The 25,941-nt window shown below is 35.7% G+C and overlaps 1 protein-coding gene and 1 pseudogene across 7 annotated transcripts in view; one reads left to right on the top strand and one right to left on the bottom strand.

Moving 5' to 3' along the window:
* Positions 1-347: 347 nt before the first annotated feature.
* VPS13C (vacuolar protein sorting 13 homolog C) overlaps positions 348-25,941 on the bottom strand; it is a 157,441-nt gene continuing 131,847 nt past the window's right edge. For 4 of the 7 annotated variants that reach the window (XM_031452951.2, XM_064485545.1, XM_031452952.2 and 1 more), the window contains 14 exons: positions 25,577-25,688; positions 25,353-25,466; positions 23,314-23,453; positions 21,629-21,710; positions 20,529-20,642; positions 19,650-19,725; positions 19,087-19,250; positions 17,800-17,845; positions 15,581-15,704; positions 14,943-15,057; positions 9,851-9,939; positions 4,187-4,310; positions 2,595-2,678; positions 348-2,284 (listed from right to left, as the gene is read on the bottom strand). In XM_031452951.2, coding sequence (XP_031308811.2) covers positions 2,183-2,284; positions 2,595-2,678; positions 4,187-4,310; positions 9,851-9,939; positions 14,943-15,057; positions 15,581-15,704; positions 17,800-17,845; positions 19,087-19,250; positions 19,650-19,725; positions 20,529-20,642; positions 21,629-21,710; positions 23,314-23,453; positions 25,353-25,466; positions 25,577-25,688 — 1,486 coding nt within the window. In that variant the 3' untranslated portion in view covers positions 348-2,182. Of the gene's footprint in view, positions 2,285-2,594; positions 2,679-4,186; positions 4,311-9,850; positions 9,940-10,648; positions 14,206-14,942; positions 15,058-15,580; positions 15,705-17,799; positions 17,846-19,086; positions 19,251-19,649; positions 19,726-20,528; positions 20,643-21,628; positions 21,711-23,313; positions 23,454-25,352; positions 25,467-25,576; positions 25,689-25,941 lie in introns of those variants that run through there. The other 3 variants (XM_031452953.2, XM_031452954.2, XR_010380837.1) reach the window with 2 other exon arrangements.
* LOC116153421 (large ribosomal subunit protein eL33-like) lies at positions 15,957-16,279 on the top strand (annotated as a pseudogene).

The raw sequence follows: 25,941 nt of genomic DNA, 5'->3' as shown, positions 1-25,941 counted from the left end.
AGGTTGGTGACTGATAGAAAGCATGGGAGGCACGGCCTCAGTGCAAATGCAGTGGTAATTTCACAGTGTGGCAGCTGGGCCCAGGGTCACATCTGTTCTCTGTGTCCTCCCAGTGCCGCAGATCTATGCCACAGACCCCCAGTGTGGTAAAGGGGCCCCACGTGCCCAGGAAAGCCGTCTCCTGCCTATTACCTTTCAGAGCTCTCCATAGCTATTAATCTAACATCTCACTGTTAAAGGATGGAAGAAGAGAAGCGAAAGACATAAAACGTAAAAGCATCTGAAAAAAAAAAAGTCAAAGCAAATGTTATTGAATATTTAACACAAACCCACAAAGTTTTCACACCTGTAAACAATACACCAAATGTTTTATTTCTCTCAGTAGCTCATATGCAAGCAATTGACTCTCAAATCATTTTTAAAAAACACAGAAGACATTATTATACTTTACTAATGAATTCCTTCTGTCCCAGGGGATTAAATCAAACAAAAATAGCACAAATATCTGGAAGTTTATTTCTAAGCCAACTGAGATAATGAATTTATAGGTTTCTATGAATTAATTTATTTAGTTCAATGTTTTGTACATGCCGTCAGTATAATTTCTTAAATACTTAGGACCTTGTCAATAGCTGTGATTCATATGAAAAATATAATCAGATGCCTCAAATTCCTGATTAGATCAGTTTTAAAGCCATAAAATATTACTACACTTGAATAAACTGCAATTAACCACCGACACAGAAGTTCTGCTTAAATTACAAGTTTTGTGTATGATACTTTTCTTCAGAGAAAAACAAAGTGATGTTGAAAAGGTAAAGACCACCGTACGGTATCAAATATTTGCGGCATTAGCTACTTCACTCTCTTTTTTGGAGTCAACAGTAAATAATAACTAGAAAAATATTTTTAAGTTTTAAGGCCAGTCTTAAAAAAAGCATGAATAAGGATAGTAGAAACATAACCACACATTAACAAAAACAGAGCAAACCAAGTGCGTCTACAATTTCATTTCATCATTAATTTGGTGATTTGAGGTAAATACCATGTTAAAAACCATGAGCAAATTTACAGATTCAGCCAAAGAAATTAAATATTTTTGAGCACTTTTCCCCAAAACTTTAATAGGCAGTATATCTCTGACCAGAATAAATGAGACGCAGAAAAGGTCAAAAGTAAGTGTCCTGAACTGATTCTCAGAGGCCTGCCCTCAGAGGACACAGCTACCAGTTACGTTCCACAGTGTTGGTAGATGCCTTATTTTATTTATATATAAAGCAGCTAGAGATTTTTTTCATTCTTCCTGCTAAGTATTTAAAATACATTCGTAGCTATACACTAAAATTAAGTCTTAGCTTACGATGCCCTTAAATATCTTTCAACTTATAAAAAACAACTTCTGGAAATAAAAAAATATCGAACCTTTCATATTTCTGAGTCTTGAAAAACTTAAAGTGCAACATTTTCATGCATCAGCGCATTATAATTGTGCCATGTAAGTTCACCTTGAAAGAGCAAGTAAACAAGTTTCAAAACTCCGAGAGGACACAGTGTAGATATTTTCAGGCTTGATTTTCCACGTCTTGAAGGAGGAAAAATAAGCACCTAAGCAAAACATGTTTTTATCAGGAGAAAATAATGTTTTCATGAAAAGAAAACAGGAAACATGTCATTTCTCCCTTCAGTGGTTTCTCTTAGGTCAATTACCTGGTTTACCAAAAATGTTGTATCGTTTCAATTATCGAACAAGTTACCCTTAAACAAAATAGCCAACATTTGCCCAAAGACTTGTCTGAAACCTCTCAGGGAACACTAGTCTTCTAAGCTCCTTTCTTATTCTTCAGTAAGGATTGTAATTAAAAAGAAGCCTACTGCCTTTGTTTTGCAATTTTGACATTAATCGAAGTTTCACTGAGTTTAAACTGGTACTTCTTTAAGAGTCTGACCTATCCGGGTGGCAGGATCAAAGGGGACTGCTCACATACACACAGCTACAAAATCAGAGTCAAAACTAAAGGGGAATAAGGAAAATCCAACAGTAACTACTCTGGAAAAGAACTCTAAAACTAAAGGATTCCTTGAAAAATTCTCTTTAGCTGAAGATAGCAAGATAAAGAGGAGTGGTTTACAGACAAGACCGTGATGGGTTTCGCGCCCAGCAGCAGCCCCCTGGGACCTGTGATTAAGATGGTATCTGGGGCCTGAGAGGTTTCAGTGATGACCGCTTCATCAGTTTTTGCTGCTGTCTCATTGACTGCGCATCCTCAATGGCATGACACGCTCTCTGGAAAACAAAATGTTTGCCATGAACGGTAACGACAAGGACAGGCTCATGTGCAGGAATAGAAAGGTACAAAGTCAAGAACGTGAGCTCTGCACACAGGTCCAAAGAATACACAGTCAATACATGTCATGCTAAGACCCTTCTGCCTGATTTAAGCCCACGGCCTATTAGTTTAAGCTTATATATCCATCCAAAGTTCTAAGTGGAAGGTCTTTTGGAAAAATAATGGGTATTATTAATTATGTCAGATTTTTTTTTTCATCTTTCAGCCAAACAACTGAGGGGACGTTCTTTAAAATAAATTGTTTACCTCTGCCGTGATGGTATCCTGCAGGTAAATTTTCTGAACATAGCCTTGATTGGCACTGTCCTTTTTGTGGAACAGACCCTGTTTCTGTTTCAAAAGAAACAGTGAGAGAAAAAAAAATTATTACTGGGAAGAAAAAAAAAATTATAACCTTTAATTGAATGCTTAAATGTCAACTCTATTTTATAACCAGCAGACTAACCAAATACACATATTCAGGTAAGATAAGAAATAAATCATTCTGGTACAAGGATAGTGGTTCCATGTGCAAGCTGTTAGAATTTATGAAATTGGATGAGTATGTATCTATCTGCATAAAATAATGGCTCTCTGCAGGGGATGATAAACAGCCTACAGGAATACCACTTGATAACTCACCACATCTGACAAATCAGAAAACCCTTCCTTCATTTCCTTGGCTGATAGATACAATTCTTACATAATGTAAAATACATGGAGTCAGTTCTCACCACTGATGTGAAAGAAAAGTGGTAACTGAGGAATCTGTAACACATATTGCACAGTGACACAGTCTTTCATAGTCTGAAAACTGTGTTTCCCACACCAAGGCACTCTTTAAATTTTGACGCTCTACAAGGAGGCAAGGCTGAAGTGCAAGATGGTATAGTTTCATCATAGTTTCTTTTATTTGTAAACTTATATAAAAATCAAAGTAAATGTAAGTTAAAGGACAATAGTAGTTACATCTCTAACTATTAATTTTCATTTTTAAATTTATTTTTATGGACGTTTACAATGTTGTGTCAGTTTCTGGTGTACAGCACAATGCTTCAGTCATATAGGAACATACATATATTCATTTTCATACTCTTTTAAACCATAATTACGGCAAGATATTGAATATAGTTCCCTGTGCTACACAGTACGAACTTGTTGTTTTTTATGATAAATGTTTTTCAGACAGTTTTCAATATTAGAGATAATGTCATTATTGTTTAGGAAGAAATGTATTATGGAAATTATCATCTTTGGAATAATTACATTTTTTAAAGGGGTGAAATTTAATTTATATTATATATAATAAAAACTACACATTTCAAGGAAAAATGAGTCTGAGAACCAAGCAAAAGATGGGATATCATTTTTGCTAATTACTTTTTATGTAATTAAAAAGTTCTTCCTTAGAAAATGATGGAGAGGAAACACATGAAAACATATTATATATTATAGAATGTAAAAGAATTCTGTAAATGCCAAGTATTATTAAACATGAGTGTTTCAGACATAATATTTATAATAGCCTCTTTAAAAGTCTAAAAAAGGGAATCTTTTTAGAAGTATCTAAGATTATAGCAAAGTAGTATCCATATGAAAATTTAGAAACCCTTCTATTTACTAATGCTTTGTTCTACCAAAAAGGAAGCATCAGTGGACAGAGTTGATATTTCACTCAACACAAACACTGTCAGAAAATAAAGTACACAAACAAATATCTTTCCTTACATTTCAGCATATAATAATAATAATCCTTCAAACATTTTGTAGAGTTAAGTGTACAACAGAGTCATAAAGTATTCGTTTCCATTCATTTAACAAACTCTTGGCTCTAAAGGTGTGTAGTCACGTTTTCTTACCTCAACTGAAATTTTGAGCAGATTTCCATCGACACTAGGAGAACGCACAAAATCCTCAAACGGGTATTGCCAGTCTACGGACGTGTGGCCTAGGATTTCAACTTCCTTTATGCACAACACTCGCCTATTTTACAAGACAAAAGCATGCAGGTAGTGACAGGGAGTTAATTATTCTAATTGTTTCTCTCTGCTGGACGACATAGGTATTGCTCGGTAAGCAACGTAACCTAGCACTAACAAAGAGTATGCTTCATATAAATTAAAAAAAAAGCCTGGATAAGTCAAATAAAGAGCAAACATGGCACCTACCAACTCACAAGGAGACTGCCAAAGACTCCCCTTCTGCCAGTCTTGCAAAATTCAGAGAAGTGTCATGTTTTCTTTTTAAACTGACCAGAAAACTGAAATCATTTTCTTTGAAACACATAAGGAACAGGCTGTACTCTCACCTGGGAAGCAGTAAAGGCAGTAACCCCTGAAAATGTTTTACTTGGAAAATTATTAATTGCTCTTTACTGTCAATCACGTACACCTTCTAATCAAGAAAGAGTGTGCAGGAAATGTCACAGACCTCAAATGTCACGTCAGACCCACTAACAAATATCAGGTCTGAACACTGTAACACTGTATCACAGAGTATCCCATTTTACTCAATAGCAATTAAAAAAAAATCACAGAACCCTTAAAGGGCATCCACATTGATTTTCCAGTGTGGGATCCAGATTAGTTACTGATGTAACTAGACTTCATTCCAAAGTTTCTATTACAGAAAACAAAACTAGGAAAGGAGAATTTTTCATAAGCAACAAAGAAAACAGGGTCTCTGCTTGAGAGGTGCTCACAGGCTGGAAGGGGGACAAACTTGTAGATAAATGCTGCTGCAGTCAGGAAAGCACCATGGCAGTGGGTGCAGGAAACTCTTTTGCAGCCCAGGAGAGAGGGGCTGACTGTGCTGCTGAAATAGGTGGCGTTAAGAATTGATTCTTGAAAGAACAAGGTCTCTAGGTGGGAAAGGGAAGTAACACTCCAGACAAAGGGAACAGTGCATTAATGTATATAGGGTTATAAAAGGGGGAAGACTTATTTCAGGAATGTGGAAGTCTGTGGCTGGAGTACCAGATATATACAGAGGTGAGAAAATTAGCTTAGTATCAGATCTTTAAAGGCTTGCTTTTTTTTTTTTTTTTTTTTTTTTCAGGGGGATGGGGAGCTTTTAAGAAATTTTGACATTAACCTAATAATCTACAGACAATGGGAGATGACAGGATAAAGTGAGCTGTGGCCAATGGAGGAGCGATGGGCGTAGACAATTCAAGGTAGGACTGATTGTAACAGTCCAATCAGGAAACAGTGAGAGCCTCAATTAAGGCAGCGGCTGTGAAAAGAAGAGCTAGATTCTAGATGTTTGGAAGGTAGAGTTGAATGAACTTGGGACCAGTGGGGAGTGGGGGCTGATACAGACGTCTGGCACTCTATTTATCTGCACCCTGCTGCTGAAACTTTGGGCATGTTTGGGGCTGTGCTGTGCCCTGTAGGAAGTTCAGCGTCCCCATCCCCAGACTATGCGCTTGCACCCTTACACCTTCCAAACAGCTTCCAGGAAGTGGACTCCACTCCCCCTGCCTCCTGCCTAGCAGAGAATCAGATGGCAGAGCTGCGAGTTGAAGGTAACTATTACAAATCACTTGTCAAAGGCAATTCACCATTCAGACTGTCTTAAAACTATTCTTTTTTTTTTTTCCAAATTGAAGAAGTACAGTCAGTTACAACGTGTCAGCTTCTGGTGCGCAGCACAATGTCCCAGCCATGCTCATACACGCATATATTCGTTTTCATATTCTTTTTCATTAAAGGTAAAACTCTACTCTTGATTGTTCCAACAGCATTATTGTTCTCCTGCCACCTTACATCTCCTTCATTTTCTTCCTCCTGCACCGTTGGCCAGAGCTCAAATCTTGGTCTTCTGTTCAACATATTCTCTCAGGGTGGTGTCTAAGGTCTCAGCTCCAGGTCTTTATCCAAACCCCAGTTATCTACACCTATACCTGTCTGTATCTGTATGTCTCCCTGACTACAGAGGCATCTCTACTTTGATATCTCAAAGCTATGACAAACTAAGTTCAAAACAAAAACAAAACAAATCATCTTTCCCCTGAAATACTCAGGTTAAAAACCAGTAAGTCATCTTGTAGTCCCTTCTCTTCCATATTAAATCACCCACCAGCCGCTGGTCTCTACCCCCTTATATCTGCCCTCATTTTTCGTTTAGGCCCTCACCACTGCTATCAGGGTAACCGCCTGTCTCCGTAGTAGACAAATTCTAAGATGGTCCCCAAGATCACCCGCCCTCTGGTATATAGCCCCATATAATCCCCAGGACTACGAATATGATAGACTTCACATCCAAGATTAGGTTTTGTTATAAGCCACACGTGACTTTTAGAAGAAAGTTTATCTGGGTGGGCCTGACCTAATCTTGTTGGTCAGAGACCCTACGCCAGAGTTCAGAGAGCAGCTGCTCGTCTGAAGATGGAGAGAGCCACATGACCAGGAACGTGAGTGGCTCTAGGAACAGAGGGCAGCCGCCCAGCTGACAGATCAAGGAAACGGGTCTCGGTCCTACAACTACAACGAACTGAATTCTGCCGACAACATGAAATGAGCTTGGGAGGGGATTCTTCCCAAGATCTTCCAGAAGGAAGCTGACTCCTTGATTTCAGCCTTGTGAGACCCTGAACAGAGGACCCAGCCACGCTGTTACCTGACTCCGGACCCACACAGATAATAAGTCTGTTGCTTTAAGCTGCTAATTTTATGGTAATTTGTTGTGCAGCAAGAGAAAACTAATATGGTCTCTGACTGGCTCCCCTGCCTCCATTCTGAGCCTCCTCCAATCAAACTGCCTCCAGAGATCTTTCTGAACTACAAACCTCATCGTATTACTTCTTGTTTGCAAACCTGGGAAAGGAAAAAGAGAGCTGTATGTGTGTATGGTGTGCATATACCCCCGAGTGAAAAGCTGCAATACTGAATAGCAAAATAACAGTCCATACTTCAAAAAAAAAAAAATTAGTGATCTTCCATCACATTAATGATAAAACCTAAACTCTTTAGACAGCATGAGGAGACACCTATGACTCGTGACCCATCTCCCAACACGTCCTCACTAACATTCTACTATCCAACCATTCCAAACTACTCCTTACTCTTCAAAGTGCCACCGTTTTATGCCTCATCGTGCCTTTTATTTACCAAGGACATTTCTATTCACTGTAAGACTCAGCTCAAGAACCTCCTCAGCTAGAAAGCCTCCTTAGCTAACACTTTCCCCTGACCTTGGTTGCCACCTCACTAGACTGAGTTTTTCCCCTGTCTTCAGAGTCTGTACATCATTGTAACATTGTCACACTGTGATGTCATTGATAATTGGCAGGTCTCCCCATTACATGGGGAGGGGACAGAAGACGTAACTTTCAGCTCTGTGTCCCTGTACCTGTCATATATCTGATGGTGCAGTGGACTGAATGTTTACATCCCCCTCATATTCGTATATTGAATCCTGACCCCAAAGTGATGGTAATGGAGGTGGGGCTTTTGGGAAGTGATTACGTAGAGCCCTCATGAATGGGATTAGTGGCCTTATAAAAGAAGCCAGAGAACGTTCCCTTGCCCCTCTGCCATGTGAGTACGCAGCTAGAAGACAGCCATTCATGAACCAGGAAATGTGCCCTCACCAGACACACAATCTGCCAGCACCTTGATCCTGGACTCCAGAACTGTGAGAAATTAATATCTGTTGTGTAAGCCACCTGTCTATGGTACCCTGTTAGAGCAGCCCAAAATGACTAAGACAGATGGTTTAAAAAAAAAAAAAAAAAAAGCCTGCTCAGGGAACAATTTCCTGATGAAGATTACTACAGTAAAATATCATGTAGGAGGGAGGACTAACTAGTGGAGCCACAGCTTAACAAATTTAGTTCATGAGAGTTTGCATTTCGCTTCTAAAAAATGATTTAAAAAAAAAATACTGGGACCAGCTATTTTCATCTTTTCAATTATTATCTATATCAGGAGTGGGCAAACTATAACCTGTGGACAAATCAAGCCCATGACCTGTTTTAGTAAATAAAATTTGCAGGGAGACAGCCATCCCCATTCATTCACATATTGTTCACAGCTATCTTCCCACTAAAAGAGCCAAGGAAAGTAGTTAGGAAACAAAGAATGGCCCTGGAAGCCTGAATATTTACTATATGGCCATTTAACATTCTCTTGACTCCTTACCTATAGTATATGTGATGAATAAGCCTAATGTTAGCAATAAAAGATTAGAGTTATTTTTTAAAATACTGATTTTGGAAAAAATGCTATATTTATGTAATCATTAAAGGTCAACCAGATCAGCATAATGGTAACCACCTCGTAATCAAAAAGCATTCCAGTCAGCGCCTACTAAAGCTACAAGGGGACTAAGTCACTGCTCAGGTCAGGAATGTTATTTTTCTAACTGCCTCCTGAAAAAACTCTGTAAGTGATTAGATTTCAAATTACTACGACTTTTCAATTTACTTGAAGAAAACCATATGTACAATGTACACATTAATATTCCTACAAAATGCCTAAATCAAGTAAGTACTAAAGTGTTTAAGATTACCACCCCCCCCCCCAAAAACCTAACTGGCTTCCACTGCCTAGTGTTGAATCACATAAAAGGCATACAATTTTAAAATGAATTAATACACTGCCATTGAAGTTAACTACAATACACAATACAGATAAACACTGTTTTTGGTCTAATCCAATGGAGACAACATAAAATTATGGACATAGAAATAAGTGATTGCTTGTCAAGGACATAGAAATAAAAGATTGCTTGTCAAATCTGTAAAAACCACATTTTACACTAATTGTTTTGTGATTATTTTTACTTCTTAATTAATGAACAAATCAGAGGACTAAATAATTCTCTCTTTGAAAAAGCTTGTAGGTTTAAGCCTGAATCCTATCATTTTAACCTTCTTTTCTCTCATTCCCATCTAAATATATTTAAGGGCAGTAGTAAGGAATTTAATGCAGATTTTGCCTACTGAAAGGGCTTGCCTTAGTCCTACAAAAATGCATAATTAAAATATTTTAAAAATTATTAATCTATAATTGCCATTTTAGAATAAGTGATGTAAGGTAAATATCAGGAAAATAAGCCTAATAAAATAAAGTTAGAATAAGTTCTTTTATTGGGAAGAATTATCTACCACTCCCAAGATACTTGGAAAAAAGTGAAGCACACAGAAATAATACCACCCTTTTAAAAAGGTATGCTAATCACCCAAAATAAAGCCGTGAGAAAAAATGATTCATGAATTCACCGTTTTAATTCACATATAATGGTAACGCCACTGCACTTACAAAGGCCATTCTAGACTCTGTCTCTCGAAGTTGTGTAACATGGTTAAGCCCCTGAACTACGCTGAGTCTCATTTTCGTATGAGAGGGTCAGAAGAGATGATCTCAAAGGATCTATCTAGTTCTGTATTTTTATGATTCCATGACAATGAACATTTTGTAGTTGAAGCATAATTTTATAAATCCTCTGCCATTTTAATCTTTAAAATTCTTACAATCTACATAGTTAGCACTTGAAAAAACGTCACTTGAAGTCAATACCTATTTGTAACCATAAGGCTTGTCTTCCTGCTTCCGGGAACAGCACAGTGGTATCGGTAAGTTTCTCCTTCTAACTTTTTGATATGATTCTGAAAAGAAAACAAGATTCAAGATTTGGGTTGTACATGCATCCAAATAGTATTTCCAAAATTCTACATTAGCTAATTAGATAACAGTGCCAGTTAGGATAAAAATTATTAGAAACAAAAGCATAGTTCTACACACTGGCACATGAAGCTGGAAAAATATTCATAGTATATTTATAAATTAACTTCCACTGTGCCTTAAAAGACAAATAAGTATTAAATGCTTACTAAGTGATCGTCTAGTAAAATACATCCTGTTGTGTGATAACATAGCAATTCAAAAATATCTGCCAGAAATAATCACACATTTTCATTAATATGAATGTACATTAATATAAAACTGGACATTAACATTACAGGGGTCCTTAACCTGGGGTCCATGAACGGACTTTGAGAGGTCTATGAACTACCATAAAACAAAGTTTTATACTTTGAAAATGTGCTTCTGAACTTTTTTCAAAAGACAGTTCACATTTTTCACCAGATTTTTTTAAGGGGTCTGTGATCCTTCTCAAAGGTTAAGAATCACCGATTTACAGAGAGGTCGATATACACATAATAAAATTCCAAGATAACTGATACTTAATATTTTTGAATATTTGGTCTTATACATTAAACATGCAGGAGAACTACAAGTATGTACTGAATTATATTGCTGGTAGAAAAGAAAATGTAATGACAATCTTAACGCAAACACAAAGGATTTCTAAGATTTCAAATAGACGGTACAATTTATTCCTAAAGACAATTACAAGCATAAAATAATTCAAGTATAAATAGCAGCACATTAAAATACATTTATTTTTTCCAACTATGTCAGAACTATTGTGACTTCAGTCAATACACAATAAAAATCAGTAAGTTACTTTTTATAACTAATGCTAATGAAATATTATTAACATTATTTATAATACACAATTTAAAATCAGATGAGATTAAATACAAAAATACAGAACATAAGCATACCTAATAAATATGATATTAGCATTTTATAACCAAGAATACAACACCAATATTATCAAAAGGATAATAGAGTCGATAATAATCACAAGCAGAGAAAGTACACTTGTTATTATTTCAGTACTGAAATACACATTTTTTTTTTAAAGATCCTTGATTCCCAGTCATTCCTTGACAATTAGGAAAAGCCACGAACAAGGAAGATGCATCCCCAAAGGACGGGGTCTCATCTGCAGAATGAACCTCAGAGAGGAGTGGAGTTTAACAGTCACTTGCTCCACATTTTGACATGTGAATAGCTAGTATCTTTTAACATTTATATCTTAATCCCTTTAAAGAGAATACGGGAAATGAATATAATAATTTAGCACGTTTATTTTCAGCTTTGAAATTTTAATAGGTTAAAATATTTAGTTTTGAGAAGCAATATACAAGGAACTACCCACTTTCCATCTTGTACACATTTTCATTAGTTATCAGGATTTGTGCTTTAAATAATTTGAGACTTTTAAAGTATAATTTATCACCATAATACATTATAGAAACCATGTTTTCAGTACTTCTAAAATTCACTACATTCTGAGATCCAGATTAAGATATTTGGTCACTGTGGCAGATTAGTTGATAAAATATTCACTCTCTTTCCAAAATGCAACTTGAAGAATTTACAATATTTAGCAAAAGCACTCAATTTTTTCAAGTAAATGCTAAAGAAATAATACAAGGTTTGAAAAGCAATACGTATAACGACGTTTATCACAGCATTATTACTGTTAGTAAAATAACAGAAACAACTTTAATGTCAAGAACTGAGAATGGTCAAATATACAACGTAAGGTTCCCTCAACAGATGGTAAGGCAAAAATTAAGAATGAAGCATTTCTTCTAAAAAAAAAAAAAAAAAGAATGAAGCATTTCTAAGGACATGGAAAAATATAATTAAAATGAAAAAGCAAGGAACACCATTTTAAATATCATGTAATCATAACTATGTGAACCAAGATGAATATTAAATAAAAACTGGATATATACATATATATAAATATCATATATATGTGTGCATAAATGGTAATTATCCTAGGAGAACAGAGGATAAGCAGAATATATCCTATGAAAACATGGTATATGATTTAGTAACTTTCAAAGTAAAGTATTAAATTAAAGAATATAAAGTAATACTCAAGAGAAAAAGAAAATAAGATAAATCAAAAGATTCCCAAATAAATTATTTAGAATGTATCTACATTACAATAAGCACTAGGAGGACATAATTTTACCCTCTAATGCTCTTTAATACTTACACACTTTTGTTATACTTTGTCCCTTAAGGGCAGAAGCCTCATTTCTTTTGTGTATCCAGCACAGTCTAGATAATCAAATACTTTGTACCCAACTAACCGATTACAGCAAGATGTACAAGGGATGAAACAGCCTAAATGTCTTAATTACCCAGGCCTACCCTTGCTACCCATGGGAAAGAATTGCCAAGTCCTCTTGTTAATGTACAATCATTCTATTTCTTTCAGTTCTGAAATCTTAACAAAAACTAATAAATCAGACAAGATGATTATATTTAGCTAAAATAATAAAGTGTCTTGAAGTTTTGTGCTTACTGACATGCAGTTGTAAAAAAGAGAAATCACAAGGAAAAGATTAATAACATAAAGAGCTAAACAAACAAAAAGTAAACAATAAGTAAAGAAAAAAACTTTAACAAGTTATAAGAGTTTCCAAAAGTCAAATCTCACTAAAATTGCAATGTACCCAGGAAAATCAGAAATCATTACTTTTACCTAAGAAGGAAGAATAATTATTAGTGATGATTTAAAGACAGCATCTGGAATTAGTTACTGAGCTTGATTCTCACAGAAACTGTACGTGCCGTGACATTTTTGCCAACCCTCAATTATCTAGGCACAAGAAAAGTTTGTCAGCTATAGTTTTAGGCTGGTCTTTGGATGTCATTCTTTCTTTTTTAAAGTGCTTGTTTTAAATATGAAGCATTCAATTTATTCTCTTGGAAACTATAGTTTAAACAATATATAATCCAACTAAATAGCTGAATATTAACAGCTTCATTCTATAAGTTTACACTTTGGTTTCAATTTTGGGAGGAAGCATGAAAGCTGCTAGACAAGACACTGCTGAGTCAAAACATTTCTATCTTTAGTAAAAAAAAAAAAGAGAAATCAAAATATAACTTATTTTGAAAATTAACTATGGGGCTACTAATTTCAAAATAATAATTTACAATTTTTTTGCTTTCATTAAGATAATGAATCCACTCTACAGACTTAAAAGCGAAAGGATTGGTTTTTAAAAATAAAGACATCTATAAATTCAAATGGCACATAAGTAACCTGCTTAATTACATATTCAACTTCTATTTACATTAATTGAAACTAATAATTATGAAATAAGCATAACCAACAAGGAGAGTTAATTTTTATAAAGTAGAAATGCTAAAGGCTAAGAATATATTTAGAAATTACTAATAATTAGAAAATAATTAGAAAATGGGGGGGAGGGTATAGCTCAAGAGGTAGAGTGCATACTTAGCGTGCATGAGGTCCTGGGTTCAACCCCCAGTACCTCCATTAAGAAATAAAAATAAATAAATGAAACGAATTACCTCCCCCCCAACAAAATAATTTTTAAAAAAGAGAAATGATTGTCATTTACCTAGAAGGAGTAGCAAGTTGAAAAAGAAAACAAGATTAAGACCATGTTCTCAAAATTCATGTGCCAACCCTTATTTGAGGTCCAGGGACAGACCCAGAGCAATATTAGAACATTTGTCCCACCGTCCTGTAACTTGAGTAAACTGAGGGTGATTTTGTGAAACACAGGTATATAATCCTATCATCTGGACTCACATACATAAAGAACACACAATAGACTGGACTTCAGCATTGTTCTTTTTTTCCAACTTTACTGGAAATGCACGTGAATACCATAAGAAAAGATGAAATTTTCAAAATGATAGTAAGTGTCCACTTGTGAGGACATAAAGTGTCCCACCAATTAAATGGGAAAGAGCTCATTTCCTGCATCCTTTCTTTTTTTTTTTTATTTATCTTTTATTCCTGCACAGTATCACCAGGAATACTACCATTTTTTTATCTGTAGTGAAGCCACTACCAAAAAAAGTTCAGACAGGCGTGAGAGATGTAAAGAAAACTTCATTAAAATGGACTCTCATTCTAAATAAACCTGGACAGTCAATTAATACCACAGTTTGTTCTGATTTTTAAGGATGAAATCAAGTAGCAGTATAGGAAACATTTACTCTTGTATTTCCAGTTCTTGCTGTGCAGGCAGAAAAAGAAAGAAAATCAGGTTAGAAGCATGCGGAAAGATAAAAATGTAATCACATACTATAAAAACCGAAGGCTAAGAACAATGAGGAGTCATTTTATCTTAAAGTCCAAGTAGGAAAGTATTAATAATTTTATTTTAGAGGAAAGCTAGTCATGGGAGAGTAGCAATTTATACATGTGTGTATTATTTAAATACAGTAAAATTAAAACTAAAATAAAAGCCAAAAATATTCTTAAGGCAATTTTTAAGGTTTAAAAAGACTATAATTGTACATAATCTTTTTTTCTCTCCTCCAGCTTCTGTTTACCTAAATAAATCTAGGTTTACAATGTAATCCAGATAAATTAATTTGGCTGGGAGAAAAAGAAGCAGTGAAATTCCAGCAATTGTCTACAAAGCAGGGGACCAAAGTTAATAATGTGAACTAAATGAGCTACCATACAAATGGTAGTAAAGCTTATGACTTCTTCTAACATTACCCTTTCTGCACTAAAAGCTTTGATCCTGTTTCGGAAAAAAAAAAAAAAAAGACCAGCTTTTCCCATTTAACACATTATGCTAATATAATAAAACAAACAACTACAAAATTGTACTCTACAAACCACGTTCTCTAATCTTTAAAAAAGTTCATGAATCAGGAACCTTAGGAACTACGCATGAAATCCTGATCCTAGAAATCTTTAAAAGTAAATTTCACTCATGACCGTGAAGAATAGAATTTATACCTCAAATAAATCATAGCCCTCGGATTCCTGCCTGTTGTAAGGACGAATGATGCCGTCTTTGTGGATCAGGCGGGGAGAACGGAGCCTGGACACTTCCTCGGTTGATTCTGCCACCCTGTGTAAGGCAGCAGAATAAACACACATAAGAAAACACATGAGAAGCTTTCAAAATAATACAAATATATACATTGATTAAACCCTGAACTACATAACATAGTATATCAGTATTTGGTAGAGTAATTTTAAGTAACTTGCCAAAAATAACGTGACAAGTGTTCAAACCAAGTCTGTATGACTCCAAGTTTTCCCACCTTTTCATAAAGAATAGAAAATGTCAAAGCAATAAAGGCAGGGAGTAGGTGATCCACGCTTTGGATCCGGGGTGTCTAGCACAGTGCCCAGCACATAGCAAAAACCAATAAACATCTGATGAATCAAAGAGAAACCGAGCTATAAAAAAAAAAAAAAAAAGTCGCTTATCACTCCTTTCTGGAGGCGCTTTACCTTGAGAACTTGTCAAAAGTTTCAATTAGACTTTAAGGTCGTTAAAAGCAAGCAAAGTATTTAACCTAGTTATGTATTTGAAGCAACAATTAGCACATAGACACATATCTTGTGCACCGTATGTACTTCACTACCTCTGAATTCCTTGGAAGGTGCTACTGGCCATATCAATGATTCCACCAGTTGGACGAGCCACCGCACCCACAAGCCCTTTTCCAATTCCTTTGAAGAATCCAGCAGCTCCTTCCTTTTTGGCACCTTCATGAAACCAAAGACAGTGGAAATATAAAGATTTTAAAATAAGCAAATTTGAACTCAACAAAAGCCTCAGCCAATCTCTGAACTGATTTACCCAGGAAGCTTCTAGAATTTGGCTTTCTAAAGAAGTTAAATTTAATCCCAACGTGATAACACAGTGGTTCTCAAAGTGTGTTAAAAATGCAAGTTATTCTTTCAGACATCCTGGAGCCTGTGGAGGCCTGCTGGAAATAGGATTTTTAAAACAACAAAATGTCTAGGAGGCTGTGGTCCAAGGCCATATTTGCTGGCTAAAAGTGGAGTCTCTGGAACCAGAGGGAGCACACAGCTCTTCCTAAAACTGAAGGTATTTATGCCTGAGATGAAACTGAATTCCATCTACGGAAGAGATGTGCTTATGTGCACAAAGCAAAGAACAGCTCAATAACTCTGGTGGAAAACCGAGTAAAACCAGAGTCATCTGGGGAAAGGTAACTCATGCTCATGGAAGCAGTGGCGTGGTTTGTGCCATAGTCCGAAGCAACCTTCCTGCCAAAGCCACTGGACACAGAATCCGTGTGATGCTGTACCCCTGAAGGACTTAAGAGTATTGAAAAATAAATAAATAAAAGTGTGGATTTGTTTAAAAAAAAAACAACAAACAAGTTATTAGGCCCCACTCCCAGCCAGCAGTCTGTGTCTCAATAAGGCCCCAAGGTAACCCCAAGGCACACTCAAGCTTTACAGCTACTGATCCAGAAGTTCAGTCAGTATCTGTGACTGGAAGGTCTAAGAACTGACCAGAGAAAATTCTCTTTTTTCTTTTTTTTGCCAACCATTAGAAGATTTTTCAAGCAGTATACTTTGTTTTTTAAGTATAAGAACTTTATTGAAATATAATTCACATACCATATAATCCACCCACTAAAGTATACAAATCAAATGTTTTTCAGTACATTCAGAGTTGTGCAACCATTACCACAATTAATTTTAAAAATCTGAATCATCTCAAATAGAAGCCCCATGCCTAACAGCACTCATTCCCCATTTCCCCCTCAACCCTCCTCTCAGTCCTATGCAATTTACCTCTTTCTTCCCCACCTTGCAGACCTAGGCAACCACTAATCTACTTTCTATCTGTATGAATTTGCCTATTCTGGTCATTTTCTACAAATGGGATCATATAATATGCGGTCTTCTGTGACTGGCTTTTTTCACTTCGAATCATGTTTTCAAGGATCATCCATCTTGCACTTATAGCAATACTTGACTTCTTTTTATAACTGGATACTATCCCGTCGAATGGCTATACCCCATTTTGTTTATCCATGCATTAGGTGATGGACATTTGGGTTGCTATTACATTCTGGCTATTATGAATAATGTTTCTATAAACACTTCGGTACAAATTTTTCAGCCAATATATGTTTTCAGTTCCCCAGGAGATATACGTAGGCATGGAACTGCTGGGCCATATATAGGCTCTATGTTTATGTCCAGCTGTCCCAGCGCCATTGTTGAAAAGGCTATTCTTTCTTTATGGAATTATTTTAGCACCCTTGTCAAAGATCAATTGACCATAAATGTAAAAATGTGTTTCTGAAATCTCAGTTCCATTCCATTGATATACATGTCTGTCTGTACTGCAGTACCACCTGGCTTAGCTACTTGATAGTAAGTTTTTAAGTTGGATAGTGTAAGCCCTTCAACTTTGTTCTTTTTTCCTAAGATTGTTTTGGCTATTTGGGGTACCCTGAATTCCCATAAAAATTTTAGAATCAGCTTGCCAATTTCAGCAAAAAAAAGCTAACTGGTATTTTGATAGGGATTGCACTAAATAATGTGTTTTTAATAAGATTTTTAAAATGAGACAATTGCTACTGAGAGTCCCAAGGAATCTCGTGTAACTACGGCCCTGCTGAAAATAGCATTCAGAGTCTGAAATAGAGTCTGCTACTTAACCTCTCCACCTTTGGAGTCTTAAATAACAATTTAAGACTATGAACATAAAATTAGTCAGAATTTCTCTCAAATACCTAGTAGCAATTACATCTCTTATGTATACCAGGTATCAACTCTTCAGACTTTACACAGGAAGGAAATGTTCTCAACCTACCTTCCACAGGTTTTGTTATTATTCCAGTCACTCCACCAACAACTCCCTGGGAGAGAAATCAATCATAAAGTCAAGCCCCAGTGGAAGCGGCTTAATTTTAAACCATCCACTAGAGGTCTCTACAGACATGCCAGAAATAACTTTCTTTTAAAACAACTTTTTTTTTTTTTAATGAGGGCTTAACTTGATAGAGAACAACGTGCACATGTAAGAGAGCACTATGATTTTAAAAACATTTTATCACAGCAAGTTTTAAAGAAAGCACCCTGTAGAAGCAAACTTTTATAATGGAAAGAACAGTAAAGCAGGTGAAAAATTTTCTACACCTGACACCAAGCAGCAGAGGATCCAATCTCTTTAAGCCTCAGTTCCCATATCAGCGAAATGAGTTAGAAAATTACAGATCTAATTATAAATTCTAATGAGATTACTTTGCAATTTAGTGAAAGCAGAAAACTGAAAATGAAGGGGTCTCTGAAGGATAGCAAATAACCTGATAAATAAAGCACTTCAGAGGAGATAACATACAACATTCCAAATCACTCACACCAACACAGCAGGGACAGTCTCCTGAAGTAATGACCAAAATTTTAAAAATAACATGTTTGTACCTTCTTTAAATAACAGTCAAGTAACGGTTATAACTAAAACCACCTGCATATATAAAAACATAGAAAAAGAATTGCAGGATATATACTACACTGAAAAGATTAAATACCGCTCAGAAGAGGTGAGGGTTAATCAGAGAGTACTTTACAGCCTTACCTATGTTTCCATCACTTATTAAAAAAAAAACTTGCAAGTTCTTATGATTATTTATAAGGAGAATAATCATATATTACTGTATAATTAAACAGTACTCATATAATACCTATATAATTTTTAAAGTCCTGAACAGTAATGAAGGGCAGTTTCTGGCTTATAACATATGATTGTACACCTCCCTTCTATAGAAGGGACCTGAAGACCCCCTTCCCCTTCTAGTTACCACCATTTACCACACTTCTCTGCTTTACTTCCTCCCCTTCCACAGTGATGCTAACCTGCCATTGTTACAGAGTTCTCATTCCAGCCCGAGGGCCAAACTAAGTCTGGGATTTGGGGGACAGATCTGATGGTGACAAAGGGGGAGGAGAACAAAAAAGGAAACAAAGTCCACAATGTACCACTACAGCTACTCTGACAGGCCTTGACTCACAGGCAGTATTCCAAGTTTCAAACAGCCAGTACATATTTCAAAGTGTATATGAAAGCTGGCATTTCTTGAAGATTCAGTGGGACACTTACACGCAGGAAGCCCTTTCCCCCTCTGGCCAGGCTGTCACCAAAATCTTTAGGTTGTCGACCCATCTCTTCTCTTCTTTTTTGCTGATATTCTTTATCCATTGTAATTGCTGCCAAACCTTTTCCAACAGAACCAGTGATTCGAGATACAACTCCTGCTGCACCACCTATCAAAAGGCCCAGAGAAGTCAGTCACATTGCTTCTTTAAAGAGCATTACCACAATACACACGTGCAGTTGCTTGAACTAACAGGTCCTTACAATTCTGTCTCATATACAAAAACGCACAAATTTATTTTTCCCATTTTCTGCTTTGCAAGAAGAGGAATAAAACTATTTAAAGCACAATGATTCAACACTACAAAGACATTAAAAAAAAAACCCAGCAGGCCAGTATCAAATTATTTTCCATTTAAGAACAAGGGAACACATCTTTTAAAGGGATTGTTAGAAAAATGATCCCTTGTTTGTTGAACATAATCATTGGTTTTTCATAAACAATGCATTTTATAGTAACTGTAATGAAAAATATATATATATACACACACACAAATACGTGTACATACCTACTGTATGTCCAAAGAGACTTCTTACTCCAATTACTAATCCCTCAGCAAATTCTTCAGGGCCTTGAACAGCACCCTAGCCAAAATAAGTAAGTAAATAAAATTAAAGTTTGCTACTTAAAATTTAAAGAAATTTGAAGACTTTCAATCTAGTATTTCAGAGTTTCCATGAAGATACAGAATCTGTAAGGATTCATAAACTTTGTGGTGGCACAGTTTTCACTCTCTAAATCCCAAAACTGATGGGACACCTACTGTGTATGAAGATACTTAGAACCCACATGATCTCAGCAAACCCTCAAGATGACAAAGTCAGAGAGGAGGAAACCATGGCTTCAACCATGTCTGAAGGTGGCCTCCTGTGCCATCAGATTGCTGAAGCAAGCCACACTGACAACAGGCCTGAGAGCCCACACAGGTTTGGCTCTCCTGTCCTCCCACTTACTCTCTTCGCTTTGTCCTTTTAAAACCCTCACTACACTGGGCCCCTGGATCCTTTAAGCGGCGGTGAACAGGCTAGAGGAAAGCTTGACTATGAAACAAAGTCAGCTTTTAATGCCCCATTAAAATGCCTGTCCACAGTGATGAAATAGCCTGGAAATGGCATCAATCTCCCTAGCACTCTTCCTTATCACTGCATGAAATCCTAGAAAACACGGGCATGCGTTAGCACCCAAACACTAGAAGTGCTCAGTTAACTCTAAAACAATCTTTTTAATGTCATCTCAAGTAATTTTAAATAAAAATAAAAATATTAATATATTCGGTATTTGAACATTATTGAGTTCCCAGATACGATTAAAATACAAATATTTTGTCATGAAAAAATAGAACGTTCATGTTTCTGTACTATACTTAAAATAAATAAAAGATCAATACCTGGAAGGGTTCATAGAATAAAGCTTCAAATCCTTCAGACAGACCTCTAATCAATCCAAATGGGTTTCCAAGCACATCTAAGCCCAATACAAGGACATACATCTGTTTCAAGAACTACAAGGAAAAACAAAACGAAGTCCTTTGCAACTGTTGCAAGAAACAACATCATGATGCAATAAGAAAAAAATGTGATGCTGACTAAATTAGGTTGTTAAAGGAAACCTATGCAGAATAACCACCATTATGATCATTAAGTGATCTTCTGCTATATGCCAGGCATTATGCTAGTACTCTACATGGGCCTTTCAAACTGGACAGAACTAGATTTGAGGCAAAGTCTGCCACGTAGCAGTCATGTAACCTCGGACAAGTCACTGAGTCTATAGGCCTCGATCTTCTTATCTGTAAAATGGGAGGTCTATTATATTTTCCTTGCATGGCTGAGTATGCATATTAAATGACTACATATTTCAAAAATCGTTACTTATTCCTGTAAGTTATTATCACTATTGCCATGAAGCTAGATGTCTAAATTAATAACCAAAACAAAAACCAAATGAAAATATATCCTTATCTGAATATGTAAAAAACGGGATGTCTATACACACACCATAAGAGAAAGGACCTTCCAGCAGAGGAAGGAAAGGGGACTGTCACCCTGGAGTTCCACAGTATAGCAATGGTACCCTGGTGCCCCCAAACAACCACTTCTCTGTGCATAGAACTCGAACCATGAAGTAACAGGCACAGGGAGGAACCTGGCTTCTTCTCAATTCTACTAGACTATGCTTACAAACTGTAGTCACTGAAGGAATAAAATGTAATGACTCCTAAATCACTATTTTTTCCCCAAAGAGGTGGAAGTATACTTGCAAAGGGAAGAAACATTAAAGGAAACTTTTAAAAAGGTTTATAAAGGGGGGAAAGAACTAAAGAAATTAGTTTAATTAATTTAATCATTCAAGAAAAACTACTAAGTAATAAGATTGAGAACTGCAGTAAATTAGGTAAACATCACACACTGTACAATCACATTCAAATGTTTTGCTTTGATATTTCATGAAGGATATTCCTCATGAGTTACTATGATAGGAAATTACCTGTTCACTGTAATGTCTAACAACGCTCCACATCAGCTGATCTCTGTTGTAAAATTGACAGCGAATTTCATAATAAGCAAGTCTGGGAGGAGAAAGAATCAAAGGAACTAAGATCAGTTTTTGGAAAAAAAAAAAAAGAGAGAGACAAAATTTCAATGATAATCATTGCTAATTCACAATTAGGTTTGTACATCTGTCACATATAATTTACATTTGAGATCTTAAATATTAGGATAACAAAAATATTATAAAAATAGTTGCATTCTCATGCAAGTCTTTCATAAATACATAAAGAGTAAAAAGGTTTACAAAAGTTGACCATAATCCCACCACAAAGTAGATTTTTAAGTTTTTTTCTTCTTCTTATTCTCCACTTTGAATTCTTTCTTTTCTGTGCAATTGAAAAATATTAAAACACTTTGTATGCATTTTTATACTCAACACTGTGGATAAGTATTCCTCTACGTCTTCAAAATTCTATGTTGCCATTTTTAACAGATGCGTAGCATTCCATCATGTGGAAGTGTCATGACAAACAATTCTTCCACGGTCAGTCATTTCTAAATTTTGACGTAATAATCGAATGTTGCCATGTGTATCCTGAATATAATTTTGGTTGTATTTCAAGGTTGATTTTTGGTCTTAGTTCCCCCCAAAATTACTGGGTGAAAGACAAGAAAAACATTTAAGGCTCTTGACATAGATCCCCTTTCTACTAACACAAATAGAAAAAAAAAAAAGCCTGTTTCTTAGCTCTACTTCCTCTAGTACTAGAGTTCCCATATTTTGAAATCTGTGATAATTTAATTTACATATGTCCTTTGATAAATAATAAAGCTAAACATATCTAATATCTATTTTTGTGAGTAATCTCATACTGTCCACTGGCAATTATGGCACTGGAATTTTTAGGTTAAAAATTAAGACCATCAATCTTTTGTTGTACTTGTCACATGTTTCTGGTTCTTTGTTTTTAAATTGTTTTCACTGATTTTGTTGTGTCTAATCTTTATGTAGTCAAATCAATTTTGTGTTTTCCATTGGATTTTTTCCATTGCTTCCAAACTTAGAAAGACTTCCTTTATTCAGAGATTTGATAGCAATTAACTTCTCTTTTCCTTGGTCTTTGTCTATTTGAACTTTATGTTGAAGGCTTCAATTCCTCTGAAATTTGATGTGTCACAGGTGAGGTGAAAATGATATAAATGAATTGTTTTTTCTCCAAGGTAACTACTTATCTCTACACCACTGCTGAATATTCAATTCAATAAACAGTCACTGAATTTATATGTGTCTGACATACAAATATCCTTGTATTAGATGGAGCAAGGAGTTTGCCATATGATTATACTGAAATCTCACCCTATTGCTATATATTTCTAAATATAATTCTGTTTAAAACATGGTCAACTTATAATGTACACCTGAAAAATTCAATGTTTACTCTACATTCGTGTATTACCTGGGTATGGATAACTGAAGAAAATATTAGAGTCTTCACCTTATCTTTATGAGTAAAATAAGTGTACCTAAAGAGAAAATTAGAAAGGGACCCATCTTTTCAAGTGTCAGTGGTAAGAATTACCATTTTTCTAAGCTAACATTCTGGCCCAAATGGAGAGAGCGAGTACCCAGAAACACCGCCCTGGCATGGAACCTCCCACGCCCTGCGGCATCGCTCTTACTTGAATATGAGGTCGTCCACATCAGTCAGAGTAGCACCGATACTTTTCAACAGCAGATTGACAGAATAAATTGGAATGATTTCCTGTTTTTCTTTGTCTGACTCTCCACCACCAGAACCCAAAGACAAACTCAAGTGCAACTGAAAGAAAAATGATGCTCAGTAAATGAAAGCTAAAAACAAAACGAAAAATTCACATACACAGAAACCAGATAGTCCAGATACAAACGCTGTATTTTTGAATTTGAGTCCTAAAGAAAGCTATCATTTTTTACACTATACGTTACACTGAATAGCTCACTTAGATCTGATTCTCCTATTTACTTTTTGATGAAATACAAATTAGTCAGTTCCAAAGCTCAAACCATAATCTTATTCAACGTGTATAAAGTATTTATATGGAGGAGCCCAAAACACTTCGTAAAAATAGCATAATCACTTTAAGAAAAAAACATATCAACTGGCTCCCCATAGTCTACTGCTCCAAATAATGGATAATCATTTATCTTCACCCAATAAGATAAATAACTTATGGTAACAACTAACAATAACAATTATAATTATACATTAATAACAAGTAACAATAACATGACAGTTACGGCAATAGTTAGCCAGTTCTTAAAAGAGTTGGAAAGTTTTCGACTTCCACAGACCCTTCAACTCAGCCCTTAAACAGGTTTTGCACATTCCCACTTCACTGCTTCCACTTTGTGCTGCATCATCATTAATGCAACAGCGCCAGAGCACACAGTGGGCAGGTAACCCAAACGTGTAAGTAAAGCAGGTGACTGTCCTCCCCATGCTGCCATTCTCTAGGCATTTTCCCTAACCTACAGAGAGCTCAACAGAGGGGACGTGGGAAAGGCCAGGAAAGCCTGGTTGCTGGGTTTTTCTTTGATGTAAAACTTTCGTTCATCCGTAGAGTCAGAGTGCTGGGATCCAGGAAAGGAAGCCTTAGTGAAGAGATCTAGCCTTTTCCTAGGGTGAAGTCATCATGGAATAAGAAAATGACTGTGGTTCATGATCTTAACTATTTAAATTCAAGGCACAATTCCTAGTGTGCCTAAAATTACGTATAGGTAAATTATTTGTCTTTAACACCTCTTTGATTATGAACTCCATGAAGTCATTTTATACCTACCACAGCAACGTTGATAGCAGGCATTCAGTAAATATTTGTTGAAGGTATTCTTCAATCTCAAATAACTGATTTTCACTTAATAATGAAAAAGAAACTGTGTATACCACATAAAATGGTATCACTTTTAAACTTAACACTATGGGTATGTCTGATACTAAACTAACGTATCAATCTAAAATAATAATTGCATTTTATAAATCCATTCATTTAGCTGAAAGGATTAGTGAATGCAATTGAAAATAATGTGCCGTGAAGTTTTTGAGAATGTATAGGATCATCAATATTTTAAAGGGTTACTTAATTGTAAATCTGGCCCATTACACAAGTTTAGAGCTTTATGGTTGACAGCATTTGTGAATTCACTAAGCAGTCACCTTTCCCTATAAAAGCTAAAAAGAACAACAAAAGGAGATAAGGAAATGGGTTCATAAAGTACAAAATCAGGCAAGTGAAAGGTATCCAATTTTCCACTCCTTTAGTTACAAGCAAATTTTGGAAGGGTGAAAAACACCACATCCACAGTGTAACACCTACTTCAGCGTTTTCACGTTGTGGTTAGGGCACCCATTATAGCCTTCTATTCAGACAGAGTAGTTACAAAGGGCAACCAAAATGTTACACGTTGGAGAGCTCTTCTTCGCTTAATTAAGAAATGCTTTTGTCAGCTTCTTCCTTGAATAAAGGGGTTATTAATTCAAGACTAGAGATCACGCTCGGGTGACTTCTCTGTGGGAATCATGGTTGTACGTATGTTACAGAGAATGGTCTTAATTCAATTAATCAAACAAAATTCCCACCAAATATTTGATGCAACAAATTAAAACCCATGTTTGTACACAGACTATTTAAAAGTTCTACATTAAGTCTGTCAAATTTTCAAAATAATAATTATAACAAACCTTAATAGGAGAAATATGGAAAAGTTCGAAGAAACTAAGAACGGACGTATCAGTCACCGAGGGCTCCACTAATTCTGTGTTTAGAGCAGCAGAATCTTCCTGAATTAACTCTGTCTGAAAAAAAATTAATCAAGAATTTCTATTTAAAGTTTTTTCCTACCATAATTAGTGCAAAGAATGATTTAAGTTTTTAAATAATTTTCCCAAGAAATAAAAATTATTACCCGTTTTCTTTTGGCTTCAGGGTCAGTTGTTGGAGTAAACAGTGCAGTAATAGCTCCTAAAAACCCCTGATCAACTTTTAAGGCCATTTCCTGAATGAGGACCATAAAATACCTAAGGGAAAAAAAATTTTTTAAGTGGAAAAGGATTTTTTAAAGATGGAAAAGGCTTTCTATCAAACCTTGTAATTTTCCACGCTAAAACTTCATTTTGGCCAAAAGCCACAGCAAGATCTTGTTCCTTGATCTCTAAAAAGGTGTTATGTTAACAAGATTAAAGTCTACTTACACTGAGTTTTTTTTTTTCATTAAAGTGAAGGTTTCACTAGAGGTAATACTGTTGTATTAACACTTAGCACTTAAAGTGC

This window comes from Camelus dromedarius, chromosome 5, assembly GCF_036321535.1.
Source record: "Camelus dromedarius isolate mCamDro1 chromosome 5, mCamDro1.pat, whole genome shotgun sequence".
Taxonomy (NCBI): Eukaryota; Metazoa; Chordata; class Mammalia; order Artiodactyla; family Camelidae; genus Camelus; species Camelus dromedarius.
This window is presented reverse-complemented; position numbering and strand designations above follow the sequence as displayed.